Source organism: Melozone crissalis, unplaced genomic scaffold (assembly GCF_028551555.1).
Source record: "Melozone crissalis strain CALT ecotype California unplaced genomic scaffold, PUWL_Pcris_2 ptg000012l_1, whole genome shotgun sequence".
Lineage (NCBI taxonomy): Eukaryota > Metazoa > Chordata > Aves > Passeriformes > Passerellidae > Melozone > Melozone crissalis.
In genome coordinates, this window is record NW_026535790.1 from 1,434,679 (window position 1) to 1,449,923 (window position 15,245).

Consider the following 15,245-nt stretch of genomic DNA (forward strand, 5'->3'; position numbering starts at 1 on the left):
TATTTTCACCTTTTCTCTTTTGACAAAAGTAGATATTCAAGAGTTTCTCAGTCAGAGTTTAAAACTGCTGGTGCAGAGCCCAGTGCCCACCTCCCAGCCTGAAGCAGGAGCTCTGTGAGAAGCAGTAAACACATTCCAAGCCAAGTTACCAATGTCTGACATCTGTTTTATCATCAAAAATGTGATGAAAAAAATCTTGTAAGCATTAAGCTTGCATGTGAATACTGAGCTTAATAAAAAGCTGAAGGCTGTACCTGAGTAAGCACTCAAAAAGCAAAGTGCCTTCTAAGTTATACATACTTTGTTCATGTATTTTGGGTTTATTTTCCCCTTTTCTGTCCATCTGTTCAAGAAGAGATGAGTTTTAAGTCCTTTCCCAAGGTAAATGGGCACATTCATTTCAGAGTACAGGGACAACACTCACTGCAAGCTCTGCTTTGCTCCAAGTGCCCAGTAAAGCTGTCACACACCAGTGCTGTGCTTCCACACCCTTGCACACATTGTCAAAAGGAAAAACAACTTGGAAACAAAATGGTTCTGTCCCAATAAATCCACACAGGAGAATTCAATGCTTTGGCAATTACTGGCCATCAAACTGACCAGCTGAAATGAAACAACTCCAGTGGAAAGCATCTGCCACGTGCCAAAGAAACCATACCCAAATCACCTACTGAGGTGCTGACTGTACAGGAGGTGAAGCTGGTCATAGTTTCTATCTGTTTTCAAGGATCTTCACCAAAAGAAGCAGCACAGGTTCTCACACAGCAAACAGCTCAGCACCTCCAGCACCTCCTGCTCCCCCAGGAAGCTGAAACTGTACAGGAAGAGTGTGAGAGCCAAGAACAGGAGTTAGAAACTGTAAGTGCAGACAATACAAAATCTTTATTCACTGTTCCCCAATCCCTGCAGCTGCAGGGATGTGTCTGACAGCCTCCTGCCCCATCACTCCCTGCTGCCCAGCAGGGGAAGGACAGTCTGCTCCCAGCTCTGCTCCCAGCGCAGCTGCCGCGACTCGCGCAGGTTCTCTCGGAAGCGCTGAAGTTTCCCTTCCAGGCTGGGGAAATCCAAGAAAAGCATCTGTAATTTAACAAACAAAACCACAGAAAAATAACTGTGAGGTTCCATTTCAGGCTCATTCCAGCCTCCCCAGTGTTAAGCCTCAACTACAGCTGCAGTTCTGGGGTCTAGCCCCATGAAGGGAGATCAAGGACAGAGTTTGAAATGCTTTTTTCAGGTTCACAGTCACACAGAAGTGAGGCAAACAATGCTTAGCAGGCCAGGCCAGCCTTGTGAGAATGCAAAACACACAGGTGATGTTAGATCTGAAAGGGCTGCTCACACAGTGCTACCTCTGGGGTTATTTCTGGGGTAAAGAAATCAGTCAGAGCCTTTACCTTCAGCTGCTTTGCAAGTTCCTGCGAGTCCCTGAATATCAGCCCGTTCTCATTGTGCTTCACCAGCTCATGTAAACTGTGAAAAAAGACACAAAAAAAGGAGAACTGAGGCAAAAAGCAGTGAGTGGGACATGAGTGGGACATCTGCAGTGCTGCACAGTGACATCCAAAGGGACCAGACCAGGGTGTCTGTATCATTATGGCCCCACAGCTGACATCAGGAGTTAAACAAAGTGTTAAACAGTTAAAGACTTCTTCTCCTTTCTATGTCAGACAAAATCTACCACAACTGTACCAAAGGGCCCTCAATCTGTCTTTGTGGCACTCATCTGCACATCCATTAAAAACCAGGGCAATTATCACTTTAAAACTAATTCTTTTTCCACAAGGAAAATCTGTCCATGATCCATCATGAAATCTTCACAGGAATTTATCTACTTTTATAAAGCTACTGTTTTCCCAAAGGACCATCAATTCCAAGAATGCCCATGCACACACTCAGCCTTTCACTGAACAGGTGTGTCTATGCAGAAAAAAGATTGTTTTTAATTAAATATATGGAAACAGTGGAATACAGGGATTTTTTAAGACAAGTGCTTGCATTAAATGCTCCCAAGTTTTTAGAAACTAGTATTAATTTTTAAACTTAAACCAACCTTGATTTCTATCTTATTTAATTTTTAAAATGGCAGAATACAGGAATCTCACTGAATTCCTGCAGTAGCTGCTGAACTCTGGCTTTGTAAGAATATTGTTTTATGTGATTGCCTTGAGCTATAACAGAATAAGCTCTTACCATTCAAAATGTATTGCACACACAGGTAAACAGCAGCCAAACATATCCACCACCTTCATGGGCAAATCCAAACCACTGGAGGATTTATGGAGACACACCCCCAGGTCTGCTGAGCCTGAAATGCAACACAACACAGTCTGAACTCTCTGAAAGCAGCTCCTCTGTCCTGCAAACCTTCATTTTCCTGCTGCTTTGGATGGAGCAAGTGAAACTTTCAATTACCCAGACACAATTTCAAGCAATCAGGGAAAAAAAATAAAGCAGAGGGTGTTCTGGGACTCAAAATTAGTTATGTTTTAGAAAAATAGTGAGTGCATGTTAAATTAAAGGGGATTTTGAAGTTTTATGTATCTTAAAACAGGCTTTCTGCTTCTTAATCTGTTAAAAATGGATAAGTAAAGGAAAATCCCATCCCAACCCCATCAGTAAACACTGTGACCTCACTTGTGACCTCTCCCAGCTGAAGCAGCTCAAACAGAGGAACTGTAGTGTGATTTTACAGGCATTTTGATTATTATTTAAAAAGGACCAAATAAACAGGGTGTTACAGCCACATAGATTGTCAGGCTCTAACCCTACAGAAAAATCACATTGAATATCTATTTTATAACTGTATTACTCCCCCTTTGTGCTGTTGCAATGAAGATGCTGAAGGAATAACATTCCAATGAGATGTTAATTTAGAATTTCAGCTACTTTTGGTTGCTCAGCCAACAACATTTTCATTTCATTTACTGGCCTGACCCTGAAGGTAAAATAGAACAGGCACAGGCACCTGTATTTCAGCACAGCTGGAAGAAACAAAGAGTGCCCAGGACAGGCTGAAACAGCACAGCTACTACTTGGGAAAGCAGGGAAAAGCCAGCCAGAGGAATTTCCAACAATTCTTTGCTGGAATGAGTCAAATCCATGAATATCCTGTCACTAACAGCAACATTCCTGACTATGTTCTCCCAGTCTGCATCAGCCCCTGCAACTGTGCTGAGCTGTTTCCCACACATCCTCAGTCCTTCTCCATCCCCCACTGTTTACCAAGCAGAAGAGGGTAATCCTCAGCCTCCAGCCATGGGGTACAGATCTGGATGTGTTTAAAGTGCAGCTTTTGGATCAGCCCATTGTAGTAATCTTTTAGAGGTCCTTTACCTGTGTAAAACAGAAAAGAAATGTTTTATCAAGATGACTGCAAACAGTGAATACAAGCTCCTGTTGGATCAGGAGCACAAACAGAGTACAACACTTGCGGTACCTCAAAAAGACATGAAAAATCTTAAGTTACCTCAAAAGGAATGTGCACATGGACTTCTCTTATTCAGTATTTCAGTGAGTTTCCCATCAATGGAGAATCATGGAGTTTTTAAGGTTGGAAAATCCCTCTCAGACCAAGCCCAGCTGTTCCCCAGCACTGCCAGGGCCAACACTGACCCTGAATGTCACACCCCCAGGGCTTCCAATTCCCCCAGGGATGGGCACTCCATCCACCACTGCCCTGGCAGCTGTGCCAGTGCCTGACCACCCTTCCCATGCAGGAATTCTCCCAATATCCACTCTGAGTCTCCTGGCACAGCTTAGGCTGCTCCCCCTGACATTGCTTTTGCAGCATCATCTCAACATTGGCCTTGGAGTGTTTTTCATGCAGAGCAGGAGCACACAGGGAGGCTCTTTAAGGATGTGCTATAATTGGTGGATGGTGCAATAACTCAGCTGGAAATCACTGTCCTGATAACCAGCACAAAGGCAACAGTCCCTCCTCCCTCCCACCAGCAACAGAAGAGTGAGCACAGAACAAAAGTGACAACTGAACCTTCTGCTGGTCCTGAAGAATTGTAACACAAACATCCTCACCTGTTATCACACACACCAAAGCTGGAAGCTCAGCTCCCTCCTCAATAAACCTCTCATAATCTGGAGAAGATAAAAACTGGTCAGAGCTGACACATCTCTGGGTGCTTGGCTGCAGAGTGGTGACAGTGCATTAATAACTGAGCTTCCCATTACAAGCAATTTCCTTACAAGCATGTATGAGTACCACAGCAGTAAATCCAGCAATGTTAACATTTACAGACTCCTCCAGAAATAAATCAGGCTGTTTATGCATGAAGCATTTCTTCAACTGCTCCCCAGTCAGTTGCTTCAATAGATCAATTAGGAATTGCAGCTGCAAAGTCTACAAGATAAGACAAAGTATTCCCTCCCTTCCCATTAGCAGATACCTGTGGAGAGCAGATGTAATAGCTCAGAAAATAAAGCTGCAGTTTAGGGGCCAGTTAGAGATTTAACTCTCCCTGACAGCTCCTCTAATTGAATTCAGATGTTGCACTGCTGTATTTCAATTACTAATCTGAAATTAGTGTTAATTAATCAAATACAACTGCATTTTCACCTGAATATAGAAGCACTGCTCTTTAGCAAAACCCTTCTTAAGTGTCCAGAACACCTCTTTGAAAGAGTGAGACCAATTCCTTCATACCAACCTTCTAAAGCTCTTAGAAGGACTGAGAAGTCTTCATCCTCTGAAAGAGAAGGTTTTATTAGTAACAGTCATATTTCTACCATTTAAATTTTTTTGCTTTAAATAACAATTGAGATGTTCCTCACCTTCACCTACATAATTTAAAAACAGACCATGTACTCAAAGTTAAATACATAGTTTGTACTTAAAGGTTACTATTTACTAAAATGTTCTATTAAAAATCCCCTAGTTTATTTTCATAACTAAAAGTCCATAACCATACACAGTGTTTATTTATCTCCCTTGTGGGCAACATGACAGATAAACCAGCTACAAATACTTTATATCTTTGAAGCCATTAAAATTTTCTAGTTTCTGAAACTGAGAATTAAGTGTAAAAACTGCCCTGATAATTCAAAGATAAAGACAATCCTGCACATGATCACTGGCAATGGATTTGTTTCCAGTCTTTGTTCTCTTCCTCATACAGAGGAAAAAAAAATGTACATAATTATGTAATAAACATCATCAGAAATCATGGAATCACAAATTGGTGTGGGTTGGATGGGACCTTAAAGTTCAGCTCATCCCAGCTCTGCTATGGGCAGAGGCACCTTCAGGGTATGGGATGCTCAGTAAGGAGTAAATATTTGAGTTTCTCAATCTGTTTTACACCATGCAAGATTGTATGTCTAGAATGAAAGCTAAAAAAAAACCAAATAGGAAGCCTCTTTTAATTATTCTTAAAGTTGAGCTCTATAATTAAAATCCAACTTCAAAAAAACCATTCATTTGTAGTATTATTTCAGTTACACAACACTTGGTTGCATCATACATGCTTTGTCTTCAAATTCTCCCAGGAAAACAAAGGACAAACAGAACTTCTAGTGTGAGATAGCACAGCCCCCGTATTTAACATGGAAAAGAGAAGCGATTCCCGACCTGTCCAGCTGGTGCTGCTGATGAGAAGGGCGGGCCGGCCCCGGGCCCCGAGCACGCTGCCACTGCTGCCGTCCCTCTGGGTGAAGGCCGATCTGTCAGCGCCGGGACTCCCAGCTCTGTACTATGGAGACACAACTTGCTGAGCCTGAGCTGCACACAGCGACAGCAGCGAGCACTCTGCTCACCTGGCACCCACTCCCACACATTTGGCTTCAGATTGAAGCTCAACTTGACTAGGAATAGGATCATTGCACGACAGAAATACCAGGACAGGGCAGGCCATTTTTCCCTCTTTCCTGCTGCTACAGGCACAATTCCACTTTTCAGCCAAATGTTTTCCTTCACAAGCTGAGCAGAGTCAGCCTCCCTTTCCACAGTCTGTCTCACAGTTAGCACAACAGGGAGCCCAACAGCACATTTACTCAACTAAACTCAGAACTTATGTAGTTTGATTTTTTAAGATTTTCTAAGCTTTTTGATGTTTACATTCTTGTAATGAACTTTCTCACACACTTTCTGTAAATAACTTTTTGGTTTGCATTCTTTTATAGAGGAAGAGAAATTTGATGGACTGTTGGTTTGTCCAGTGTCATTAGAGAGGTGGCACTGTCACCCTCCAATCCACTGGCACTTTTAGAAATCTATAAATGTTAGAGTCAGAAAATAAACTTCCCTTTTTTCACTTTGAGAACAGCTGTGTGTGCTTGTGTTGTTTCATGTCCTATAGTGACAAACCTACACATTCTGAGCTGGGCATTTCCAAAAAATCCCCACTATGCACTGTGGATTTCACTGCTTTTTCAGGCCTTAGTTTGGTGAAGTCAAACATCTGGTACATCTGCTACAGGTGACATCCTGCACTGCCAGAGGGAAGTGTTTATTTAACCCTTGGACCAAGATCCTGCAGGCTGTGCACAGTAATTAAGGAAGGGATGCTATTAAGGAAGCATCCAAGCAGTGGGGTCAGTGGGAGGCAGAGCTCCACCCCAGACACTCAGCACAGATTGCCCCAGTGCTGGTGCCAACTGCTTTAAAAACAAAACACTTCTACTGCCTGTGTCACCACAGCTCAACCATCTCACTGCCTGTGTCACCACAGCTCAGTCACCTCACTGCCTGTGTCACCACAGCTCAATCCTCACTGCCTGTGTCACCACAGCTCAGTCCTCACTGCCTGTGTCACCACAGCTCAATCCTCTCACTGCCTGTGTCACAGCTCAGTCACCTCACTGCCTGTGTCACCACAGCTCAATCCTCTCATTTCTGGCCTCTCTAGTGACAACTAGAGGTTGTAGGAGAGACATTCTGTGCTGTTCTTGTGAGGCAGCAAAGGCCTCCTGAAGATAAAGGAAAGCCCCATATCTCTCCTAAGGAAGACACCAAGGCTGTCACCAAGGAGATGTGATGAAGGAGAGAAAGTTAAGAGATACAGACTCCAGCTGGCTCACAGAATGATGTGGCTTCTTGGTCACCCACTGAGAACTTTGTTTCTTTCCTATAACCACTGGGCAGTGAATGTGTATGTTAAGTGAATGTAAATATCTTGAAAGAGTATAAAAGCAACATGTAGCTGTAATAAATCTCTCTTGCACTCTTCTGATGGAGCTGTGGTGCTTTGTGCTGTGTTGTGCTCTATAACAACACTGAGACCCCTCATGCCACCTGTGCCTGCTGGGGCCAGAATACCCCACACAGGATTTTGGTAACTGCAGTGCCACAGCTCCATGTGCCCTGGGAAAGGATGAAGTGTTGGGGAAGATGAAACAGGAAAGCCTTACAAATATGATTGCCTGGCAAAAGATTTTGAGAATATAGAAACTACAAGCAAGATTGAAATGAAAGCAAGCTTTGAGATCCCTCAGTTACTGAACAACTGGAAAACAATGGCATGGCCAGCTGAAGGTAATCCCCTTTTGATGGAACAACACCCTCTGCTTGCAGACAGGCCCAAGGGTCAGAGCAGACCCTGCCAGCTTGGCAGAAGGGGCCCAAAGAGGAGTTTTTAGGGTTTAAAATGTAACCCAGTGTGGTAATGTAATGATTCTTATAGGCTGTATGGAAATGCTGTAGGATTTGTATCTTGTACTAGATTGGTTAGTGAGAATTAGAATATTCAACACAGAAGAAGATTTATTGTATTGTAATGGGAACCTCGCTCTCTTACCCTTTTACTCTCTTCCCCTCTCACCCTCTCTTCTCTCAGCCTGCTCTGAGCTGTGGCTGCAGCTCCCAGCAGGGCCCTGCCCCCAGGCCCCTTGCAATAAACCCCAAGTTCCTGACCTGGCTGCAGAGATCTCTGTCTCCATCCTGACCATCCTACCCCAACACTCCCACAATGCAGGGGCAGCTGCACTTTCCCATACCGTGCTCTGAAGGGCTCGTAGTCCCTGGCAAGTTTCATGAACAAGTTGTGTTGGAGGTCTAATGGTGTTTCCTTAAAGTAAGATGCTGGTCTGTCATACAATGTTACAGCCCTGGGAGGAAAGAAGAGTGCAGCTTAAATAAGATACAGATGTAACAACATGCACATGGAACAGTGGCAGGCTGCCACAATGTAATCAGAAAAAATTAACCAGAAAACTAAAGAAATAACTATACAGCCAAGCAATTCATTTTTTGACTCTTACAACTTCCTGTATTCCTGAAGTTTACTGGAACACACCAAGGTGGGCACAAGTAACAAAAAACCCCTTTCTTGTGTGCTTATTCTAGGGGTGAAATGCACCACACTAGGTGCCCTGATTTTCAAACTTACTCCATAACTGCCCCTGATCCTGAAGCCCTCAAGATAAGCTGGCAGGCCAGAGTAACTGCTCAAACCTCAGTGACACTTGTCCCTCTCTGGCTCCACAGGCAGCCTGCAGCAAACTGCCATGGCTCCTGGAGTGCCACCTCAGTCACTGGGGTGTGTTAGTTCAGAAGGATGATGAAGATTCCTGAATGCCCACACCACCCTGGCCCATCACAAAACTGAGCTGATGTGTTTCAGTGGTGATGGGTGAGCTCAGGAGAGCTGCTTTTGTAAGATCCCTCTGAATCCTGAATCCTCAGGGATCTGTTCTGTCATTTACTTAGTACATACACACAATAAATTGAGGCACATGACTTACTTGATCTTGAAATTCACCCAGAGATCTTTCCTCATGGCATCAGTGACACACAGGTTATAGTCAGACAAGCGCCCAAAAAGCTTTTCATACCTGACAAAAATGAAATATCAGTCAGAAACCACAACTGCAGCAACTGCTCCCAGTGCCCATGCTTGATGAAAGCCAAACAAAACCCAAAGAAACCCAACTGCCCCCAGAACTGAAATTTGATTGACAATTTTTGATGGACTCCTGATCTCCAAAGCCTTTAACTACACAAAACCAATTCTATTCAGCAAGGAGCTGCTCAAAGAAGAGCTGGAGTGTAAAGCAGCATTAGAGAATAAAAAATTCAGGACTTACAAAGAAATTCCAATAACAAGATCAACATTTGCATAGGTAGGTAAAAGCAACCTGCCCAATTCCTGCAACCCCCTCCCACGTGTCCAACAAAGCAGCTGCAGAACAGAAACCACACAGCAAAGCCCAGAAACCCCTCCCTGTGCCAGTTACACCCTCCCCACTGGCCTCCATTGTGAATTCACATCATTTACAGGGAGCAGAAATGAGTGCACAAACCATTTTGCAAGCAGGACCAGTGGGTGGCTCCTCCCGTGACTCAGGCTCATGATGCTGTACCCATAGTTGTGCCAATCAATGATGAGTCTGCTCCCCCACCACAGCCCTGCCACCCAGGCAACAGCTATACTGGGCAAGCCTGGGGGATTCTGCTCAAAAACAAACCCAAAATAGCATCAGGCTGTGACCAAGTGACAAACACAAAGCAAATACCAGAAGCAAAAATCAAATTGGAGTTGCATCACCTTAAAGGAGCTCCATGGACAGAGACTGTTTGTGCTCACTTATGAACACTGGCAGGTACTTCAAATTTAACCCTGGATCAAGATCAAAATTCCCCTCCAACAAACACACCAACATTTCCAGTAAGATTTATTCCTTACTGCCACCCATGGCAATGAAGTTTGAAAGCACAAGAACTAATAGGAAGAGAAAACTTGACTTGTTAACAGACCAATCAAAGTTTAGAGCCAAAAAATATTTGCATACAGGTTTACACCACTGAAGAGGCCAGCTCAGCTCTGAAATAATTACAACAATGTCTGAGATGGCTATAACCACCCTGTGAAGCATTTATTTGTACTGAAATCAGTCCCAACACAAAACATACCTGAAGGAGAATGTAGGATGGCTGCTCTATCCTCAGCAACGTGTACAGTAACTGCACTGACTGCACGAGCACCTTCAGGACATACTGCAAAAGCTTTGGCCCCACTGCAGAGTGACAGAAAAACAGGTAAGAGAATTACAGCTCTCCTCACAGAAATGTGAATGTCAGAACCAGCCAGCTCTGCAGAGACAGGGGCAGAATAACATGAAAATGGAAACACTTTACCAACAACCTGGGTGCACCAGGGGCACCCTGAGCAAATTTGCACCAAGCTGGGTGAGAGTGTCAATGTGCTGGAGGGTGGGAAGGCTCTGCAGAGGGATCTGGGCAGGCTGGATCACTCCAAGGCAGACACTGAGGGGCTGGAGTGTGTCTAGAGAGGGGAACAGAGCTGGGAAGGGGCTGGAGCACCAGGAGCAGATAAGGGAGCTGGGAAGGGGCTCAGCCTGCAGCAAAGGAGGCTCAGGGGGGACCTTGTGGCTCTGCACAGCTCCTGACAGGAGGGGACAGCCAAGGGGGTCAGGCTCTGCTCCCAGGGAACAGGGACAGAACAAGGGGAAATGCCCCCAAGCTGTGTCAGAAGAGGTTTAGGTTGGATATTGGAAACATTTCTTCATGGAAAGGGTGGTCAAGCATGGGCACAGCTGTGCAGGGCAGTGGTGGGGTCCCCACCCTTGGAGGGGTTTAAAGACATGGATGTGACACTGGGGACACGAGTCAGAGGTGGCCTTGGCAGTGCCGGGGGAATGGTTGAACTCAATGTTCTTAGAGGGCTTTTCCAACCTTTGTGGTTTTATTCTATGATCACTGTAAAGCCATGTAAACATCTCGTGATCCCTACAAATTATCATTCTGTATTTTGTACAAAGAAATCCTACTCATTGAATGGTTTGGGTTGGAAAGGACCTTAAGGCTCATCTCGTTCCACCCCCTGCCATGGCAGGGACACCTTCCACTGTCCCAGGCTGCTCCCAGCCCTGTCCAGCCTGGCCTGGGACACTGCCAGGGATCCAGGGGCAGCCACAGCTGCTCTGGGCAACAGGGCTAACTAAACACAAGGTGGGGGAGAAAGAGGTAGAATGAAAATCATGTCCACATTTCACTGTGAAATGCACCAATTTCACACGCGAACAGCACCAATGCGCCGGCAGGTGTTTAACTCCAGGGCTCCTGTTTAAAGAGAAATGCAGAGCAGGGCGGGAGCCGGGCGTGCGGCGGGGCTGGGCCCGCACACGCTGCGGGCTCTTCACGCTCCCCCGTTCCCCCGCAGCCTCGGCTCCCGGCCCGGCCCTCACGCACCTCGCAGCCCGCTCAGCTCCGCCACGGGCACCAGCCGGATGTTCTCGGAGTGCAGCACGTCCCGGTGCGGCCGGCTCTCTGCGGGGGGAGAGCCCGGTCAGCGGCCGGCTCTCTGCGGGGGCAGAGCCCGGTCAGCGGCCGGCTCTCTGCGGGGGGAGAGCCCGGTCAGCGGCGCGGCCGCCCCGCCCGGCCCCGCTGCCCCTCACTCACGGAGGTAGCCCAGCAGCGCGACCTCCCGCCCGTGGCGGGCCAGCGCCAAGGCGTGGTACTGCATCCGCGGGCTGCGGCCCAGGTCCCCCAGCACGGCCACGCACACCCGGCCCGCGCCGCCCGCCCGCCGCCGCCGCCGCCAGAGCAGCAGGAGCAGCAGGGCCGCCACCACCGCCCACAGCGCCGGCCACAGCCCCTGCCACGGCCACGGCGCCGCTGCCGCCATCTTGGAGCGCCCAGGGCGGGAAGGGCGCGCCGCGAGCGCCCCCTGGCGGGGCGGAGGTGCCGCTCTGAGGGGGCCCTGCCGGGCCGCGGTACCGGCAATTGCCGAGAGAACGGTTCATTAACCAAATTAATTACAGCATAGACGGGGCTTAACTAATTACAGCGGCACTGGACTCTCGTCCGCAGTGTGGGGTTTCCTCGTACATTTTAGAGCATCTCGAATGTCGAGATCTCTAGCTTGTCAGAGTAACTCCGAGAAGAGTTAGAAAGTCTCTTTTCCCAGCCCGGCGCTTGAAGAAGGAGTCAGGGCTCTTCATTTCTCGGTCTCAAGGTTGTTTATTGTTTTTTATCTATAAAATTCTTTTTCTCCTGCCCTGCCGAAGTCCGTCCAGCAGGACAGTTCCAGGCACTCTGCCTGCCCCCAGGGCAGTGTTATGTCTTTATACTAAAAACAACGTATACAATATTTACCATAACTTCCCAATACCTATCACCTACATTAGACAGTGAGCTTCTACTCTAAACCAATCTGTAAGTGCCAACATCACAGCAGGAGATGGAGGCCAAGAAGAAGGAGAAGGAGAAAGGCTGGACATGCCCAGTTCCCTCCATCTTGCCCCCCTGAATCCCCATACCAGAAACCCCAAAATCTACTTTTTCACCCCGTGATAACTTCACTATTATTCTACCTAAACTGTTGTGGCTTGCTGGTCTTCATACAAGGTTGGTAATTTGCTCCACGGGTCATAATCGAAACCACAGGGGCATTTTGGGCTCGGTGCCAGGGTCTCTGAGCCCCCTGGCAGGGTCCTGCCTGTCCTGGACAGCCAGAGGGATGTTCTGGGGTCCCACACTTGAAGTCAGGGGTGATTTCAGTGCAGTCCCGTTACCATCCAATGCTTGTGCTTTTCTTTAGTTTGAATTCAGCTAAACTCTAACTAGCCCTTCTCTGGATCTGAGTTAACACTCTGCATATTTCTGTGCTATCCCTCACTTTATTGTCTCAATCCCTGATCCTACTAGGTACTAAATCCTTTCAACTTCTGCATCCCACTGGTTTCTCATATGTGTACCTAATAAACAATTTCCATCTGTTTTCATCCTGCTGATCCCTGTTTTCTGATGGAAATACAGAACAAACAGAAGCCTGACGACAGAAGCATTTGCCACGTTACCTTGGCACCATAGAAGTGATTGAACACCACATTGAAGAAATCATTAAGTTGTAAAAAGTTTAAAAATAACTCAGTTGTACTGGCCAAGTGTGGTATTTTCTGAGGTCCCCAATCAAAGGGAGGAAATGATGAATCTGACTCCATGTTCTTAGAAAGCTAATTTATTATTTTATGATCTATATTATATTAAAGAATGTAAACTAAAATATACTAAAGAATAGAGAGAGGGTACAGACAGAAGACTAAATGATAATAATGAAAAACTCGTGACTCTCTCCAGAGCCCCGACACAGCTGGACAGTGATTGGTCATTAAGTAAAAACAATTCACATGAAACCAATGAAACAATCACCTGTAAACAATGTCCAACCACATGCCAGAGCAGCAAAACACAGGAGAAGCAATCAGATAATTAATGTTTTCATTCCTCTCTGAGGCTTCTCAGCTTTCCAGGAGAAGAATCCTGGGCAAAGGGATTTTTCCAGAAAATATGATGGTGACAGGCCAAGAATCCAATGGGGTTATCACACAATGAAGAGAACAAATGGTATTTCTTCACTACAAACAGGGATAAAGACACAAATTAAAGATGTTGCTGACCAGGGACAGGACCAGGGAATGGCTGGAGCTGTGTCAGGGCAGGTTTAGGTTGGATATCAGGAAAGGTTCTTCCCCCAGAGGGTGCTGGCACTGCCCAGGCTCCCCAGGGAATGGGCACAGCCCCGGGGCTGCCACAGCTCCAGGAGAGCTTGGGCAATGATCTCAGGGATGCCCAGGGTGGGATTGCTGGGGTCTCTGTGCAGGGTCAGGGGCTGCCGTGGAGATGATCCCCGTGAGGCTCCTCCCAACCAGGAAATGTCACAATTCCACAATTCTCTCTGCAGACCTTGTGACCCCCCCCCCCCCATCTTGATGGCATCCCGCTGTTCCAGTGTTTCTTTTCCCCTTTGACAAAGGCAGATGTCAAATGTTGCATTTCCAGTGTAACTCTCCATATTGCCTAACAGCAAGCAGGCAGTAACAATGAAACCATTGTTCCCTTTTAAAACATATAACTAATTACAAGGGTGGCCAGGCTGGTTCCACAACAAAATAAAGCCTGGAATGTTTGCTCAAAGATTCTGCTCGGAATGCATATTTTTCTACTGACAATAGATGGAATCACAGAATCTTCTGGGTGGGAAGGAACCCCCAGGGATCATCCAGCCCAGCTGCTGGCCCTGCACAGACACCCCAACAATCCCACCCTGGCAGTGCTGTTTAAGCTCTCCTGGAGCTCTGGCAGCCTCGGGGCTGTGCCCATTCCCTGGGGAGCCTAGGTTTCCTCCAGAAAAGCCCCACATCCCCTCCTGCTGTTACACACATCCATTCCAACCTGCAGGAGGTCTGATCATGTGGGAATCCCTCCTTTCAGTCCCTCCTATCTCACCTGACAGCTCCTTGCTTGTACCACTTTAATGCAAAATGCAAATTGCTTTTCTGTTTACTTCCTTGAGTAAAGTGCAAATATCCTGGCTGCAATGCAATGAGGGACTGATGGATCCTTGCAGGCTATCAGGCTATAACACCCCAACTCCATACAGCTGTATTTTCTGGTAGGTTAACAAAGTACTTAAAATTACAAGTATTTCAGCTTTAGGGATGCAGTGACTTTTAGTTTATGAAGGTAGAGCTGCAATAAAAGTCCTTTTGATCTGTATCATCTGCAGAGTACTTATCTGGAGAAAGATAAATAAGGTGCAGTCATCACTTCTGGCTGAGGCTCTGAGAACAGGGATGCACTGGAGAGAAATGCATTTTCAGAGACTACTGATCTCTGCCCAGAGAATTTTTCATATGTATTGAATAACAGTTCTCTTTTACAAAAGCCTTTTCCTGTCTCTTCTTCCTGACCATTTCAGAAAGTTTGGAAATGCTGTTTGCACTTACCCTAGAAATAGTGTGTTTAAGCTCCATGTCTGGTCCTCCTGCCCTTGATGGACTGCTGTGAGTGCAATAAACAGAGACAGAGCAGCCAAAATCTCTCTCACAAATTGAATTTCTCTCATCCCACAAGTCTCCAATTCAAATGTCTCAAGCAAATCTCATGACAGCCTGCTGCTACTCTGGTTACTCTTATAGCCACATGGTATATGTAGTTGGAACCTTTTAAAACCCACCTTTTTTCCTTTTTTTTTTTTTTATATTTAATTTGCACTGAAAAAATAACATGGAATATTCCAGTAACAAGTATTTGCAGCAATCACATCTGTACTATGGGGCACAATCCTCACAAACTCACCATGACTCCAAAGGGCTCTGAGCACTGGCACTGTGCTATATCATGAGGGATAAATTATGGCCATTTTTAACAACAAGGCAATTTGCTTCTCGTGTTTTTTCTCTTTTTGCTCCATTTCTAAAGCACAACCCCTGCCACAGTGGAGATGAAAGGAGCTGGCTGCAGAACAGCCTCAATTTGGGAGCTATTCCAGGTG

General features: G+C 46.2%; 1 protein-coding gene across 1 annotated transcript; it reads right to left on the reverse strand.

Moving 5' to 3' along the window:
* Positions 1-859: 859 nt before the first annotated feature.
* On the reverse strand, positions 860-11,594 carry ALG1 (ALG1 chitobiosyldiphosphodolichol beta-mannosyltransferase). The gene is made up of 14 exons (XM_054271155.1): positions 11,369-11,594; positions 11,159-11,236; positions 9,860-9,963; positions 9,250-9,398; positions 8,692-8,781; positions 7,945-8,055; positions 5,767-5,814; positions 5,582-5,673; positions 4,662-4,700; positions 4,033-4,092; positions 3,223-3,333; positions 2,191-2,305; positions 1,395-1,470; positions 860-1,077 (listed from the first exon to the last, which is right to left on the reverse strand). Exons 1-14 carry the CDS (start codon positions 11,592-11,594, stop codon positions 943-945), a joined length of 1,434 nt encoding a protein of 477 aa, XP_054127130.1. The 3' UTR covers positions 860-942.
* Positions 11,595-15,245: the final 3,651 nt, after the last annotated feature.

Bases quoted from the DNA above. Each gene is read 5' to 3' on its own strand.
- ALG1 (XM_054271155.1), bottom strand. From the start codon at position 11,594: ATGGCGGCAGCGGCGCCGTGGCCGTGGCAGGGGCTGTGGCCGGCGCTG. The intron at 9,964-11,158 runs GTGCGTGAGGGC...GTCACTCTGCAG, and splicing joins GGAGCTGAGCGGGCTGCGAG to TGGGGCCAAAGCTTTTGCAG. The intron at 4,093-4,661 runs GTTGGTATGAAG...TATCTTCTCCAG, and splicing joins CCTTCTAAGAGCTTTAGAAG to ATTATGAGAGGTTTATTGAG.